This window comes from Symsagittifera roscoffensis, chromosome 4, assembly GCF_963678635.1.
Source record: "Symsagittifera roscoffensis chromosome 4, txSymRosc1.1, whole genome shotgun sequence".
Classification (NCBI taxonomy): domain Eukaryota; kingdom Metazoa; phylum Xenacoelomorpha; order Acoela; family Convolutidae; genus Symsagittifera; species Symsagittifera roscoffensis.
The window spans coordinates 74,756,708-74,771,173 of NC_087065.1; the positions used below are offsets into that span (position 1 = coordinate 74,756,708).

Genomic DNA, 14,466 nt, shown 5'->3' on the forward strand with positions numbered 1-14,466 from the left:
AGAGCCGTTGTTGTTTTACGGAGGGTGTGGCGGTAATGCAAGATGTCTATTGTTGCAAGTTGTTTTTTTTAACGAGTTGTCGTATACTACCGATGTTGTAGTGTTGTCTTATGGGTGCAGGGTCAAATCGCATGCGAGCGCTTCAAAACAGCCATAAAATAATGGTTTCATGATTAAAAGAGCTCCAGTTCAGTTTTAAATAATTAACCTACTATTTAGGCCTCTGGCTGGTTTAATTTTTAAAATGTAAAATATGACTGACTGCAGAGAAAACTCAATTTTTGAACGAGATTTGACTTTGGTACAATCAATTACCTTCTATATTGATCTTGTATTTGGTTCCTTGGAAATCAACCGGCTCCAACCAGACTCATTTTAACCGGACACATATTTTTTCATTTATTATAACACGATTCTTTCCTGGCAAATTTTGCTTTTAAGTTATTAATTCCAGGTGATTTCTTGCGTGCATTTTGCCCCGACGCATTTAAATTTACATAATATGAAGTTGTAAGCGGCGTCCCATACCAGGTCAACTTATAGGTTGTAGGGCGAAAACTATAAAGACGTACGGTTGTTTTTTTTTTTTGCCAAAATATTTCATTAAAATCAAGTTAGGCAAAACTTACACGATGCGAATATTGAAACTATTCAAATTTTGCATATGTTATCAGCAGTTCTTACAAGGTAAAAATGTATCGTGTAACTATGTTTTTGCAATAATTTCACATACGTTTGAAGTTTTAGAAAGGTGGTAAGTTTGTTCTTGTTAATTTTACACGCTACTTACCAGCAACAGGGAGAATGCCTACAGCCCAAGCGGCAAAGATTCCTCCAAAAAGGTACTTTTTACCCCCTGTAGAGAAGGGGTACTGCAGGGGCCAATTAATGAACAGAAATCTGAAACAGATCAAAGCAACTTTATAAAAAGAGAGATCATACTTGCGTCACAACGAACTCGACACGATAGTAGTTGCGTATCGATACTATCTATGTTTTCGAAAGATTCCCTTTTCCGAACTTTTACACGATCCATTTTTGATTGAGCGGATTAAAAATTAAATATGACGCACGTTCGAGTTTGACGAAATAAAAAAAATTAAACATGAAGGCCCAAAAGTTCACTAAAAATATAATTATCTTTTTGTCAAATAACTCTTGTAAGCTTGTATAAGCCAGTGATATGAACGCATTATAGATAAAATGGAGAAAAATTGTGAGGAAAAACAACATTACGATGAACTGAAACATACCATAAATCGATAATTCCGTTATATTGTTTTGAGACAAATCAATGTAATAAATATTCATTCAAGCAATGCAACTTCAAGATTTTAATTGGTAAAAATCCGACGCTGCTTAAGATTGTAGCAAAAATGTTTCTTAAAAAATGAAAGGAAAAACTTTTTATTTTTAATGACTTATCAAAGAGAAAACAATTCAAGTTTCACTTCAAGACCACAATTCGAACACCCCGCTTTCATTCTAGTTGCCAAACTTTTTCAAAAGTTTCCCTTTTTTCACTATTTTAGGGTAATCATTTCCGGCTGCTTAATCCTAAAAACTTTTTTAAGGCTCATTTGGCGAAAATATGGAATAAGTTTTGTGACCCAAAAAAAAACCCAATTTTGGTCAAAATCTAGTTCCAAAAAACTGTTGAACACGGTATTTTATTAACTTAAATTTTTAAATCAACACCATTTACCAAATTTTGACACTTGAGATTTCTACAGGATTGAAAACCGACAAAAAAAGTGTACCAAGTTTTGTTGTCATCACTGGGCGGAACATCGAATTATCCATACTTGTTCTAACTTTCGAAGAAAAAGCTGAATATCTACGCTTGGGGTGGTTTTTTTATTAAGTCAATTTTCGGTTTTTTAATTATGCATTTTGACGGAAACTTTTTTACCATCAGAAAGATAATGTCGTCTGGAGCTCAATCGTGAAAACTTTCACCTGTGATAATTTATTGAAAAGTTATGTGCTTTGAAAAAAGCTATTTGCTCAATTTGGGATAACTAACGCGCAATATGTTGCAATCTTTTAAAATTTTAACGGCGGATCAATGCGTTCCATTTTGACTGGATAATATCATTGTTCCGACATTCGATACAAAAGTAACGGAATATTTGTGCTCGGGGTGGGTTTTTTTTTCTTCAGATAAATTTCGACTTCTTAACTAGCCATTTTTGACGTAATTTTTTAATATCATTCGAAAGCTATTGTTGTCCTGAGCTCAAATTTGAAAAGATATTTCACCTGTGATCATTTTTTGTAAAATTATGGGGGTTTAAAGATTGCCATTTTGGCCAATTTGGGACAATTAACGCACGATATATTTCGCTTCGCGCTATTAACGCGTAAGCGGGGATTTAATCCGTCTTAAAATCGTTCCAAATTGGTTGAAAGAAGCTTATTTGCCATAATTGATTTGTTACAAGGAGCAAAATCTATCCTTTTCTACTTTATATGGCGTGTGGGAAGATGATTTTCATAAAAAAAATTCAAATTTTAGAAAAAAAAATCGTTTTATTTTTATTACATTTAATTTTTTGATTTTATTACTGCTCCATAAAACCTTAAACGGCAGTCGGAACATTCAGGGCTTCGCCCTGATACGAGCAGTCTTGTTTGATTTTATTAGCATAAGGGACGCTCAATACATCCAAAGTTGCATCTTCATTAGCATGTGGGGGATAAATTTCAGGAAAATGAAGCAGACTGTTACAAAAACTGTTACGTGTTCTGAACTAAACAAATTGCGCTAAAACAAAACTTATTTTGTACCGAGTTTTAGCTATTTGCAAGCTGTGATATGATAAATGGAAATGAATTTGTTTTAATTAGTAAGATTACCATAATTTCTAAAAACTTTGAAACCAGAAAATCATTGAGTTTGATACAACTAGCGAGAAACAAGTGTTTTGAAAATAAAAATTAAGTAGTTGATTTTAAATTTACTCATCTTTCAGGGCATAATATCTCTGCATTTTATAAAAAAATACTTTTGATTTTATTTTTCTTTGATTCAGAGGGCATTGAACATCCACTTCTATATGACAGTAAATTTCTCGTTTTCGCTTTCAAATGCGTTTGGTCATCATTTTAGACATTTATACATTATTACCTTGAAAAAACAGTAAAAAAATGATAAATTGAAATCTGAAAAAAGGCGGAATTTTTGTGGTCTCATTGATGTTTCTTCTCAAGTCAAATATTGTCTTTTTTAACTGACATTTATTCTCGAAATTCTGAAATGCAATGCAAAAAACGTAAATGCTTGAACTCAAAAGTGCAATTATTTTAACTTGCGACAAAATTTGTTAAGTTACAGAGTCTATGAAATTGCCGACTCGGTTAATTTGGATAATTAGATTGAGCATTTTTTTTTCATCCGTGACGTCGGCGGCAAGTTATTTTGGTTTAAAAAAATTTGCAATTTGGTTTGAGGCTAGTTAATTAATACAAACCTTGAGCGTGAATAGACTCAAAGTTTATGACTTCATAATTGACATTGGGTGACTTTTTGTTATATTTTTTTCTATTCATCTTCGATCTTTTTTAAAAATAGAAATTATATCGTTTGTGTTGCCAAAAGATAAATTGAAGCAACAAACGGCAGTAAAAAAAACATAAAAATCAGGATTATACGAGCAATACGTGTTGCCCAATTTTCAATAAATAGCGTTCGACGTATTGTGTGCTTGTAACCCGCGTAACCGTCTAAAAAAATTCTTTCGAACAGAATTGAGACCACCAATTTGGCTTTATTGTTCCAAGACGAGACGCTATATACACCCCTTTGTGTTTTAAATAGCTTTAAGCGTGACACAAATCATTCATTTTTATTAATTTTTTCCATTCTTTTTTGATTACTTATAATTGAGTGATATTTGAAAGCTGCCGTTTCAGATGCGAAAAATAGAAGAAGTTTTCTCAATTTAGCTATCATGTGAACAGATGTTTTAGCTTCAGTCAAGATATTTTTAAATCACTTTTTGTTAAAAAAGGCGCTAAAAATCAATCATTAAAATTGAAAAGTTTTAGTTAATAAATTATTAATAAGCTTGGCTTTATTACGCCGGCCTTTAATTTTTGAACAATTATAGAAAACGCGTTCTGAATTTTTCATTACTCGTATTTTGTGGAAGCAGCACATTTTGCGAAAATTAGTAGATACGAAGGAGTGTCTATAAAATTGCGTCGTACTTAAGTGCAAAAATGAACATACAAGTGTTATTTATTGATTGGACTTTAGCAGGTGGTTGTTTTTAACAAAATGTGATTGGAATTTTTATAAAAAAGAAAATTTTACGCAGTAATAGACAGCTTGATTATTTCATAACTATTGTGGACTTTTTGAATGAGGGAGGGGTTCAACATTGCCAAAGGTGACAAAAAAAAAGAAAAAAATAATAAATTTTGGCAAAATCGGTAAACTCTTGCGGTAGGTATTGCTTGGAAAATTTTTAATGTTTTTGCCGGTACAAAACAAAAGGAAAAAAAAGGAGCAAGAAGATTATGCTGTTTCTTCCTCAACGTTTTCAATAAAATGCGTGAAATTCAACTATAAAAAAAAATTTCGAGTATTTTTTGCCATACACGATTTCTCAACGCAAGGGTTCACTTGACTAGCCTAATTACATGTCGACAAGCAGAATGAACGAAATTATTCAAAATTGTGCTGTGCAACATGTTTGCTGTTTAGATCTCCCGTAAATATTACAAAAATGAGACCCCAAGGAATCTTATCAGATCATAAAATTTCCATAGTAGTGTGCACAAATATTGCGGATTTTGTTGCGGATTCCGAAAAAAAAACTGCTGTTTTGGAGCAATTTTGAGTGGTACAGTGTTTTAGCTATTTGCTCACGAAATCCAAATCAGCAAAGAAGATCAATGAAAACTGGCAAAAAGATGCGGATTCCGCGACAAATTTGTTTGCGGCCTGTTGCGGAACCCGCTTACAATTCTCAAAAAACACAATTTGCCCACGTAATGTACATTTTTAAGAGACAGTTTTGTACCTATCAATGGCTACCAGCAGCATATGAGAGAGTTGGCACGATAACAGCACGTTCTGAAGTAGATCCAAGTTGCATACCCAGGGCTCGATAGGCAGCACCTGAAATAATCACTGCATCATAGAAATCCAATTATGGTCCTAAAGGCAAAGCTATTGAACCTTGAAAATAATTGTTCAGTTTGCACTAAAGGTTTGTTTCAGTCAAAACTCATCATGCTCAAAACAAGTCCAGCATCGTACGATTTTTAATTTTTATGCTTATTCAATTTTGAAGTAATATTCAAACACATCGAAAGCAATTCATATCTGCCAATATAAATATTGGTCGATTTTTTAATCATCTGGACACATTTTCAAAATGTGGAACCGAGCCTCCCACAGCTCTTTCCCAGACAAAATTGATAAAATATTCTTATGAAAAAGTTTAAATATCCGAAAAAGTACCGTTTTCTTATGCTTAGAACATGTTTTATTCGTAAAAGACTTAAAGATGCCAGTCTCTACTCGCTTCAATTTTCCTCTAAATATCTGAGTTATAAATGATTCCCATATCAAGACGGAGCCCTGAATGTTCCGACTGCCCTTTGAGTCGGAACAAAGGGGAAAAGAAGTTTTTGATGATAAAATTAAAAGATTTAATTGAAAAAAAAAAACACATAAATGTCCGAAATTGACGATTTTCAAACCGACATAACTTTGCAAAACAGTCGCTGAGGAAATACCTGTCTACTTTTCAGCTCAACGCATCAATGTTTTTCAGATTTTCCTAAAAAAAGTCCGTAAAAGTTGCCAGATAAATGTCAAAAATAGTCTGGCGAAAAAAAACAACCATCATGAGCACAATTATGTCATCTTTTACTTCAAAAGTCGGAATTGAAACTTGAAAACGTCAAGTCATCTAATTAAATTTTGGAGTACTTGATTAATTAAATTTTGGAATCCACTTTTGTAGTAGCTTACATGAATGTTGAAAATTATGAAAGCGTCCTTCGGGACCCTGTAGACTGTTTCGTACAGTAGGAAAGTGACGTCACTGACACTGAGACTGCACACAAGTAGGTTGTGAGGCTGTCTTAGATAGGCGAACTTGTACACACACATCATCACAATGCAGCCGCTGAATATACCGAAGCACTGAAACAAACTTTCTTTAAGAAATATTTAATTTCTACAATTCTGTGTTTGATGGCAATAACTTCTTAAAAGACAGAAAACTGATTTTTTTGTTTTTTTTTCAGCATAGATTTTTTTTCAGCATTGTTTTTTTTCAGCATTTTTTTAAATGGGTTTTTATACGTTTTAGGCGCAAACATGACTCGAATAGTAACAAAATGATTTGACGCCATTTAGAAGCAGCACGCAGAAGAGTTTTTGAAATTTTTAACTCAAATTAATACTTTTTATTAATTTTTATGGAAATAAGGAACATATTTTTATTGATCAAAAGTTGGATAACATCGGAACTAGCTGAAATGGAACCGGTATTTGGAATTTGACACAGGAGCTTAAAAGAGATATCATCAGTTGAGTGTTGTTGACTCGTACCATGTGATGGCCACACAGATAAACCAGTTTTTTTTTCATGCTAGGTCTCCGGATATAGTTTTTCATGCTATCCGATTAAAAGTTTATTATTTGCTAATTTTTGGCATAGTAGTAGTAGTAGTAAAAGACTTGAATTCACAGTTAAGGAAGTACAATAGATACGGAATGTATAGATCAAAGAATATAACAATACAGAACAAAATACTAGCAAATTATGATCGGCAATTTAAACAAAAACAAATAATAAAGAAATTACAAGAATTGTTTAGGTTTAAAGAAGTTCGTTTTTGAACCAGATAATTTTTAAGGTTTCTTGAGAAAATGGGTAGGGAGATTCAAAGTTTAAGTTATTCTGTTTTATAAGTTCGTTTGCAGTACGGACAGCCCTGATGAACAAGTTGTTGTCAGAATTGAATCGTCTTGTATAATTAAATGCAAACTGATTTGTACTAGCAGAATGAGTAGAAATTGTGGACTTAATCAATTCCAATTTAACCGTGATGTCGACTTTTTTGTGCCAACTTTTCCATATAAAAATGACATCAGTACGAATAAGTTCGCAGCAGGTAGGAAGCATGTTGAGCATCTGTAGGCATTTGTTGTAGTCATTAGAATTCGACACCCATTTAAGCAGATAGGAATCATGTTGAGCATCTGTAGGCATTTGTCATAGTCCTTCGAATTTGACAACCATATAGCTTGATAATTTTTGTTAACTGATTTTGACTTCTTAAAAGTAACAAAGTTTTAGTGCAATTTTCCGTTTTTATCATATATTGATGACTTACCCCCATTTTATAGCTTAAAAATTCTTTGTTGAAATAAAAATCTCACTTTATTGTAAATTACACATCTATTTTATTTCTTTTTTGAAATATGTTTTCACCCAAAAATATTTATGTGGTCGGAACAATCAGTGCTGCTTCTAGCAATTACCGGCTTTCCTGATAGTTCAAAATACACTATTAATAGTTTTACCTGTAAAACCAGCCGTATGAAGATGAAAACAAATTTGATGGAGTCCTTTGCTTCAAGGCCATCGCCATCGCCATCTCCCCTCTCAATTTCCTCGCTGACATTTGTCACATTCAAAATAAAGTTTTCGAAAGCCATTTCGCTTTGCTCGTATGAAATCCAATTCGAGACGAATTGAAGAATCAATCAAATAATAGGTGATGTTGATGATAATTTTATAGTCAATATTTTGAGTCTGCAATTAAGTTCAAGTCTATAAATGAAAAAAAATGTATTTTTGTCGAGTCTATATTAGTCTCAATTTAGTTCAAGTCAAAAATTGGAAAACAAATTAAAACTTTGAAGTTTTGGTGAAGCAAGTAAAAAAAATAAATAAAATATGTGAATGTGGTATTTAAAGAATGAAATTTTAAAACTTTTGTTTTCAGAATCCGTCAGAATTTTTTGAGGCTGGGAACAAAACCGGGAAACAGTCAAAAAAGTGCTGCTTTTTAAGAACTAAATGTTGTCGGATGACCCACGTGATAGGTTACAGACGGTAACTAAGGGTGCGATTTGTGGCTTTATTGTGTAAAACAAAAGTTTCAACTAAGTAGCTAAGTAAGAATTTTCTTTGTACATGTATAAATAATTAATTTATCAGATACTTTTCCCCTCGGCTGAAAAATAAGGAAACTTTTTCGACGCTCTGAAACTCGGGTAAGGATGTTTACTGATTTATTTTGATTTCCGAATATTTTTTACGTCACAGTTTTCTGAATGTGACAAAATATGGGTGAAAAAAATGAATAACAAGCCAATAGACAAAGGTAGAAAATAAAACCATATTAAATAAAAAGTGCGCACCGAATGATGGTATTTGATATTTTCATTCAAGAATGAACAATTTAAAAGTACCCTTAATGACATTGTGAAAAAGGCGAATAAAAAAGGAGGAAATAATCGGTGAAAAATAATTGAAAAATTATAATCAGAATTAGATAAAATTCTCGATGTCCTGTTCTTGGCATAGATTATAATAGTTGTTGAAACGGAATAGAAAAAATAACGAATTGTTTTCCCGTCGCGTCCTTGGATTTGATTAAATAAATGCTGGGCAGTTTTAAAACCTACGCTACTAATGCAGTCGCCGCAAGTAAAGGCACACGCGGGGAGGCATAATTGAAGTGAGCTTTAAAGGTCGCTGACGGGAAAATTTTGCCGAGACTAAATTAATTTTATTTGCTGCAGTGATTAAGAGAAAGAACTAGTCACATTCTTCTCCATTCCAATGTATCTCGAATCATTTAAACACGCTGAGCTAAATTTGGGTCTTGATATATTTTTTTTAATTAAGGGGCTCTAGATTGATAATTATGTCCCTAAAATATAAAATCAAGTTCAAAAAAGAGTCTGATTCATTTTTTCAGTCTTAAGTTTACGTAATACAGATTTAGATCAAAACGCATCTCCTTTTTGATACCCAAGTTTCACTATTATAACTAGTTAAGTTGTAACTTATCAGAAAAATCTGCCTAAATCTGTTTTTATGGCGTTTAATCAGGGATTAGGAAGTAATTCATGTAATTTTTGATTTCAGTGTATTAAAATTGAACTCAATTTTTGTGAACTTGTCCCTTGTTTAAACAAAAATCCGGTTGTTCAGGTTGTTCGAGCGTTTGACAATTCCATTTACTCGCCAGTCTGATTTTGGCTGGTTAATGCCATACATAAGCAAAAAAAAAACCAAGTTGCCCCACCCCAAAATGGTCATCAGAGTTTTTACTAAACTGAAGGAAAAAGAATGCAAATCAATCGGAGGCAATTTTTGATCTTTTTTGATCTCTTATTTGCATAAAAGGAACAGATTTAGATTCATAAGCTGTTGCTCTTTTCTCGATATGTAAATAAGAATTTGACCGAGAGCTTAAAACAAATAAAAAAGCATTCGAAGATAACCTTTGAATTAATTAAAAATCTGCGCGCTTGCGTATGTTTAGAAAATTGGCACAGAACGGTATGAACAAACTATCTAAAAAAAAAAAAATTTTCTCAAAAAAGCTAACAAGACTACAAGAAAAGTCTCAAAAAAATCAACGGGAGTTAGATTAAGTCCGCTTTATCTCCTAAGAAATGTAAATCCAAAGGGCCTACAAGTATTTCAAAAAAGCAGTTTGTCACTTTAAGCGGGTTTTTCAAACTAAGATACGTCAATCAACCGACTGTGTCTAGCGCCACTAATTGTGTATGCCAAGCAATGGAAGAAAAAAACCAAACAAAAGAGCCCTTCAAGACTGTCTTGGAATACAATGGACTAAGAGCGGTGATATTTCAAAGTCACCTCTGAGGGTCTAAAAAGGCGAAGATTAAAACTACAAAGCCATCAGGACTCCAGCAGCTTACTTTAATCAAGTAATTTATCCTAATTTTTCTTCTTTGAAAAATTCGACAAGTAGTTTTTTTTCGGTTATAAGGTTAAAAAACTGACTCTTTCATGTTTTGAAAATTGGATAATAATGCTTCGATTGATTGAAACTAAATTCAGCAAAAAAAAATAGATATTATAAAACAAAGCTTAATTTTTGGCCGTTAACAGAAAAAACCCAAAAATTGAATTTGCGTTTCTAAGACATCTGAGTTGTCAATTTTTGGCTTGTCTGTTTCAATTTTTTCATTTGCTCGCCTTTGGAGAAAAATATTTGCACTTTCGCCAAAAAAATTCAATTTTGTTGAATTTCACGATTCAATTTTGTTGTTGAATTTTTGGGACTGATTATATTTTAAAAATAAACAAAAAGGCCATTAATCTGCTCGAAATTATGCAGTTGAAGAAACGCTGACGAAAATTAAAAATTGACCAAAATATATGAATGAAGATTATTAAGCAAAATACGATGAAATTTCGGAAGTTCCTGCATATAATCAATTGCAAACGGCAGTGCTTTTTACATTTCAGCCAAAGTTTCATTCAAATTTTTCAACGCCGCATTAAAAGCGAAAACTTTCAGGAGCGTGCAGCACCTAAACTCATGACAGAGCAAGGGCTTTGCCAGAAGATTAATTTATTAACCAATATCAGGTCTATTTTTGAGCTAAATTATAAACTTCAGGAATATAGTGGTAGGAAAAAACCAGTTTGGAACGAGACGGCAATATTATTTGCTCCGATTTTCGAAGAAAACGGAATATTTATGCTCGGTGTGGTTTTTTATTCTGTCAATTTTCACCGATGGAAATAATAATTTTCAACAAAAACTTTTTTCTCCTTTGAAGATATCAACTTCCTGACTTCAAATGTAAAAAGATATTTCACCTCCGATTATTTTTTGTTATTATATTACACTAGCCATTGTACTAATTTAATTTCCTAGCTTGCTCAATATTTCGCAGGTCAAAATCTTTGTATCCCGAATACCACAAACAGAGGTGAAATTAACTACTGTAACACAATAACTAGGCCTAAGGAAAAAGCGCCCTCCATCTGGTGGTAAAGATGATCCAAACAAGATTAGCAGTCTTCAAAACGCGATTTGAATTGGCATGCTTCTTTTAAGAAGGGACATACTCCATACGCCATTTGTGTAGATGTGTTCTTTTACAAATTAATATCGGTGACAGAAGCTTTCATCAGCGGTTAGCGACCAAAAACTTAGCGAGCATTCTCCCAACAGCAAATTGTTACTGCCCCAGAAGTCATTCGAATCGGCACCAATAAGCCTTTTCGAACAGAAACTTTTTGAACGATCCACCAAAGATAAAGTGGTTACCAGCAACTCGCCGAAAACCAATGGCGACTTAAAACACCCGCTGGTATATGCGCAAAGAACGGAAAGAGTGTTTTTTTTTTTAAGTTTTACCTGAAGTACTGACAAGGAAAGAGCCTGCTAGTTCGAAAAACGTGATTTTTTTTTACTCCGCTCCAGCGAAACTGGTCGCCAACTACACAAAACTTGGCCTGTTGCGGCGGCCAAGAACTCCCTGGAATGACACAAGAGCCAGTGTGCACAGATGAATCATATTTGATGTCCTCCGCACGGTTAAAAATGCAGTTGAACAAAAAAGACCACTTCTTTTAACTGATGAACCACAAAGCTAAGAGGAAAAGACAAAAATTAAAAAAAAAAAGTTATATCCACAACGACTGAGTGAGTGTTGGCGGCAACCAAATTGTTCGATAAGAACGTTTGACATCAACTGTTTGACATACATTTCCTGCAAACGACAAAAAAAACTCTCAATGACAAGGAAGATTGTTCATCGAACAAGAAAACTCGTGTACATTGGAACTGTAAGAATCAGAGTATTCAAGTTTATCGATCAAGTGCAAAAGTAATTGTAGTTGCTAATTTTTGCGGTTTTAACAAGTAATTTTACCAACAAATAAAGGTACTAAAAATGTTGGTTGCTCAGATGGGAAGTTTAATCCCGCTAGCCGTTGAAATCATCACAAAAAACAAATAAGGCCGCTGAAGCCGATTAAGAGAGAGCAGTCTGCAGCGAGTTTAGACATTCTTACAGTTTTACTAGATTAACAACCGGTGAACTTTATCAACAGCGATTCAAATTCATTTTTCCAAAATGCTAATTTGGTCAAATAGGTAATTTGAGACATTTTCCTGTGAAGTTACTTGTGTTTCGGCCTTGATCTCAAAATAAAGCAAAAAATATATCACCTTTCAGTTAAACTATGGTTCTCTTCCCAAATAACAACAAGATCGGTAAGCTTCGAAGAAATCGTTCGAGCAATTCCTGGTTATCTATGTTGTCATCCAAAACTCAAACGAATATATGCAAATTTTTTTGTAGCATTATCCATATTTGGACTTCTGGAGTAATCACAAAAAAAGTATTTACTTTTTCTCTACACATCAACAGAAACAATAATCTAAACAGACATTATTTAACGCGGCTCTGATAGCTTCGGGAAAGTTTTTTGCATTGTAAGGTCCCTGTTTTTTTTGATGGATTACAAAATTTACACATGGTGGTGAGTTCTGGAAATCGAAAAGCTGACGGGTTTTCTGAAAAATTCCGCATTTGAACCCTTTATTTTTAACCCACGATTAAACCACAAATTGCTGATTGCAGGAAGAGAAATCAAAATTTGAGAAAGTTTCCTGGAATTTTTTGATGAAAGTAAAATGATGTCGACCAGAGAGGTTGCAACTTTGAAGCTACATTTTAAAGGCAACTAACCTTGTTTTGCTTTTTCGGGTTTAATTCGGGTAAATATTTAAGAAAAAATTTCACCCATGAAAGCAAGAGTCTAGTTTTCTAGGTATAATTGGCTAAGCCGTGAATTTGTCCTTTCAATGAATATTTCACTTAGGCCGATTAGCAGCATAATAGATCCAAAAACATACACGGGAAATCATTTTAAATTGAATGAGTTGCTGATTTGAAATGTGAAATGTTTGCCAGGAAAAATGCTTTTTTCTAGCAGTAAACTCAATATATTGCCAATTTTTTAAAAAAGATTCGTGAAACTGTTATACTTATCCTAAGCAATATTAGCCACGGATCTTCTGTACTGCTCGCGAAAGAACTGTACTGCTCGTGACCTCTTGATTTGGGTCCCCTTCATCTCTTAAATTGCATCCGGTATGGGGAAATTTATATAACAGTGCTGCTGAGATAAGATTTTTAAAGTTTTTTGATATTTTTTTTTATAATAATCGTGTAAAACCAGCATGAAGACTCTAGCTCATAGGCTGATAGATTTGGCTTAACTGCTCTTATAATCCTAATTGGTAGTAAGTAAAACCTGTAGTCAGCAGAATTGCTCGTATCAGGCAAAATCTAAAAATGGTGTCTGCCTTTTATCTCATCAAACTCAGTTTCTGGTAATGAAAATGTTTTTTGAAGAAAAAAAACGTGGACTAGCAACATTTCGTGAAGACCAACCAACTCAACCGCCTCAAAACATATCGGATTAGCCTCTGAATTGGATTAATTTGCGGCTACAGAAGTTGAAATTCATCCCAATGGGATAGTTTTCATTGGGATTTTAATTGCGTTCTGCACTATTTTCAAAATATATATATATATATATATATATATATATATATATATATATATATATATATATATATACCCGCATCTAGTTTGAAGCGTTAATAATCAATCATATTACGATTTTAGCACCAGTCTTACTAAAATTGAGAAACAATCAATTTTAATCAATTAATAGTCGATTATAATCTCTCTTTTTAAAAATATTAACCCATAAGATATAATTTGAATATAGTTTTGAATTGACAAAGTTTTGGCAAAATAAGAGATTATAATCGATTATAATCGATTATAATTGATTTTAAGGGTTTTTTGTAAGAACTATAATCAATTATAATCGATTATACGAGATTATAATCTCTTGGAAAATATCACGATTATAATCAATTATAAGTCCTCTAAACACCTAATTTTGGTAATTATAATCAATTATAATTGTCAAAAAATCATCATAATAATCCGTTATAATCAATTACTTACGCCTAAACTTGGATGCGGGTAGTAATAATTATAATTTGAAAAAAAATTGCAGAACGCAATCAAAATTTGAACTAGGGCCTACTTCAAAATTGCAGATCCCTTGTTGCGATTTTTGCGCAACAGAAGTTCCATACTACCGCTTGAACTCTAAGTCGCACAAAGTCGCAAATTAGCTATAGCTTAAAATGCGTCACTTAAAGTCGCAGCACGGGTCGCGCAATTTCGAAGTATGTTACTTAAACTTCATGATACTTTGGGCGTAAACATAGGTCGCCAGTGCAACTTTAAAGAACAGTCGAGTCCAACTGCGCCTCACCCTGACTATGAGCAGCTTTTAAATTGTCTTCCGTTTGAAAGGGATTAAACTTCAAAAAAAATATGTTAATTTTGAAATTGTTAAACGTTTACAGTTTCAAAATTGATTGAAACTTGAAACTGTTCCTTAA

At 33.0% G+C, this 14,466-nt stretch overlaps 1 protein-coding gene across 7 annotated transcripts in view; it reads right to left on the minus strand.

Annotated features, from left to right (window-relative positions):
* LOC134844122 (uncharacterized) overlaps positions 1–14,466 on the minus strand; it is a 74,881-nt gene that overhangs the window by 35,670 nt on the left and 24,745 nt on the right. Inside the window, exons 1-6 of one of the 7 annotated variants that reach the window (XM_063860624.1) lie at positions 9,488–9,528; positions 8,373–8,825; positions 7,553–7,646; positions 5,990–6,163; positions 5,031–5,128; positions 791–900 (exon numbers count right to left, since the gene is read on the minus strand). In XM_063860624.1, the coding sequence (XP_063716694.1) occupies positions 791–900; positions 5,031–5,128; positions 5,990–6,163; positions 7,553–7,646; positions 8,373–8,458 (562 nt within the window). In that variant the 5' untranslated portion in view covers positions 8,459–8,825; positions 9,488–9,528. Of the gene's footprint in view, positions 1–790; positions 901–5,030; positions 5,129–5,989; positions 6,164–6,508; positions 6,561–7,552; positions 8,209–8,372; positions 8,826–9,487; positions 9,529–14,466 lie in introns of those variants that run through there. The other 6 variants (XM_063860626.1, XM_063860623.1, XM_063860628.1 and 3 more) reach the window with 6 other exon arrangements.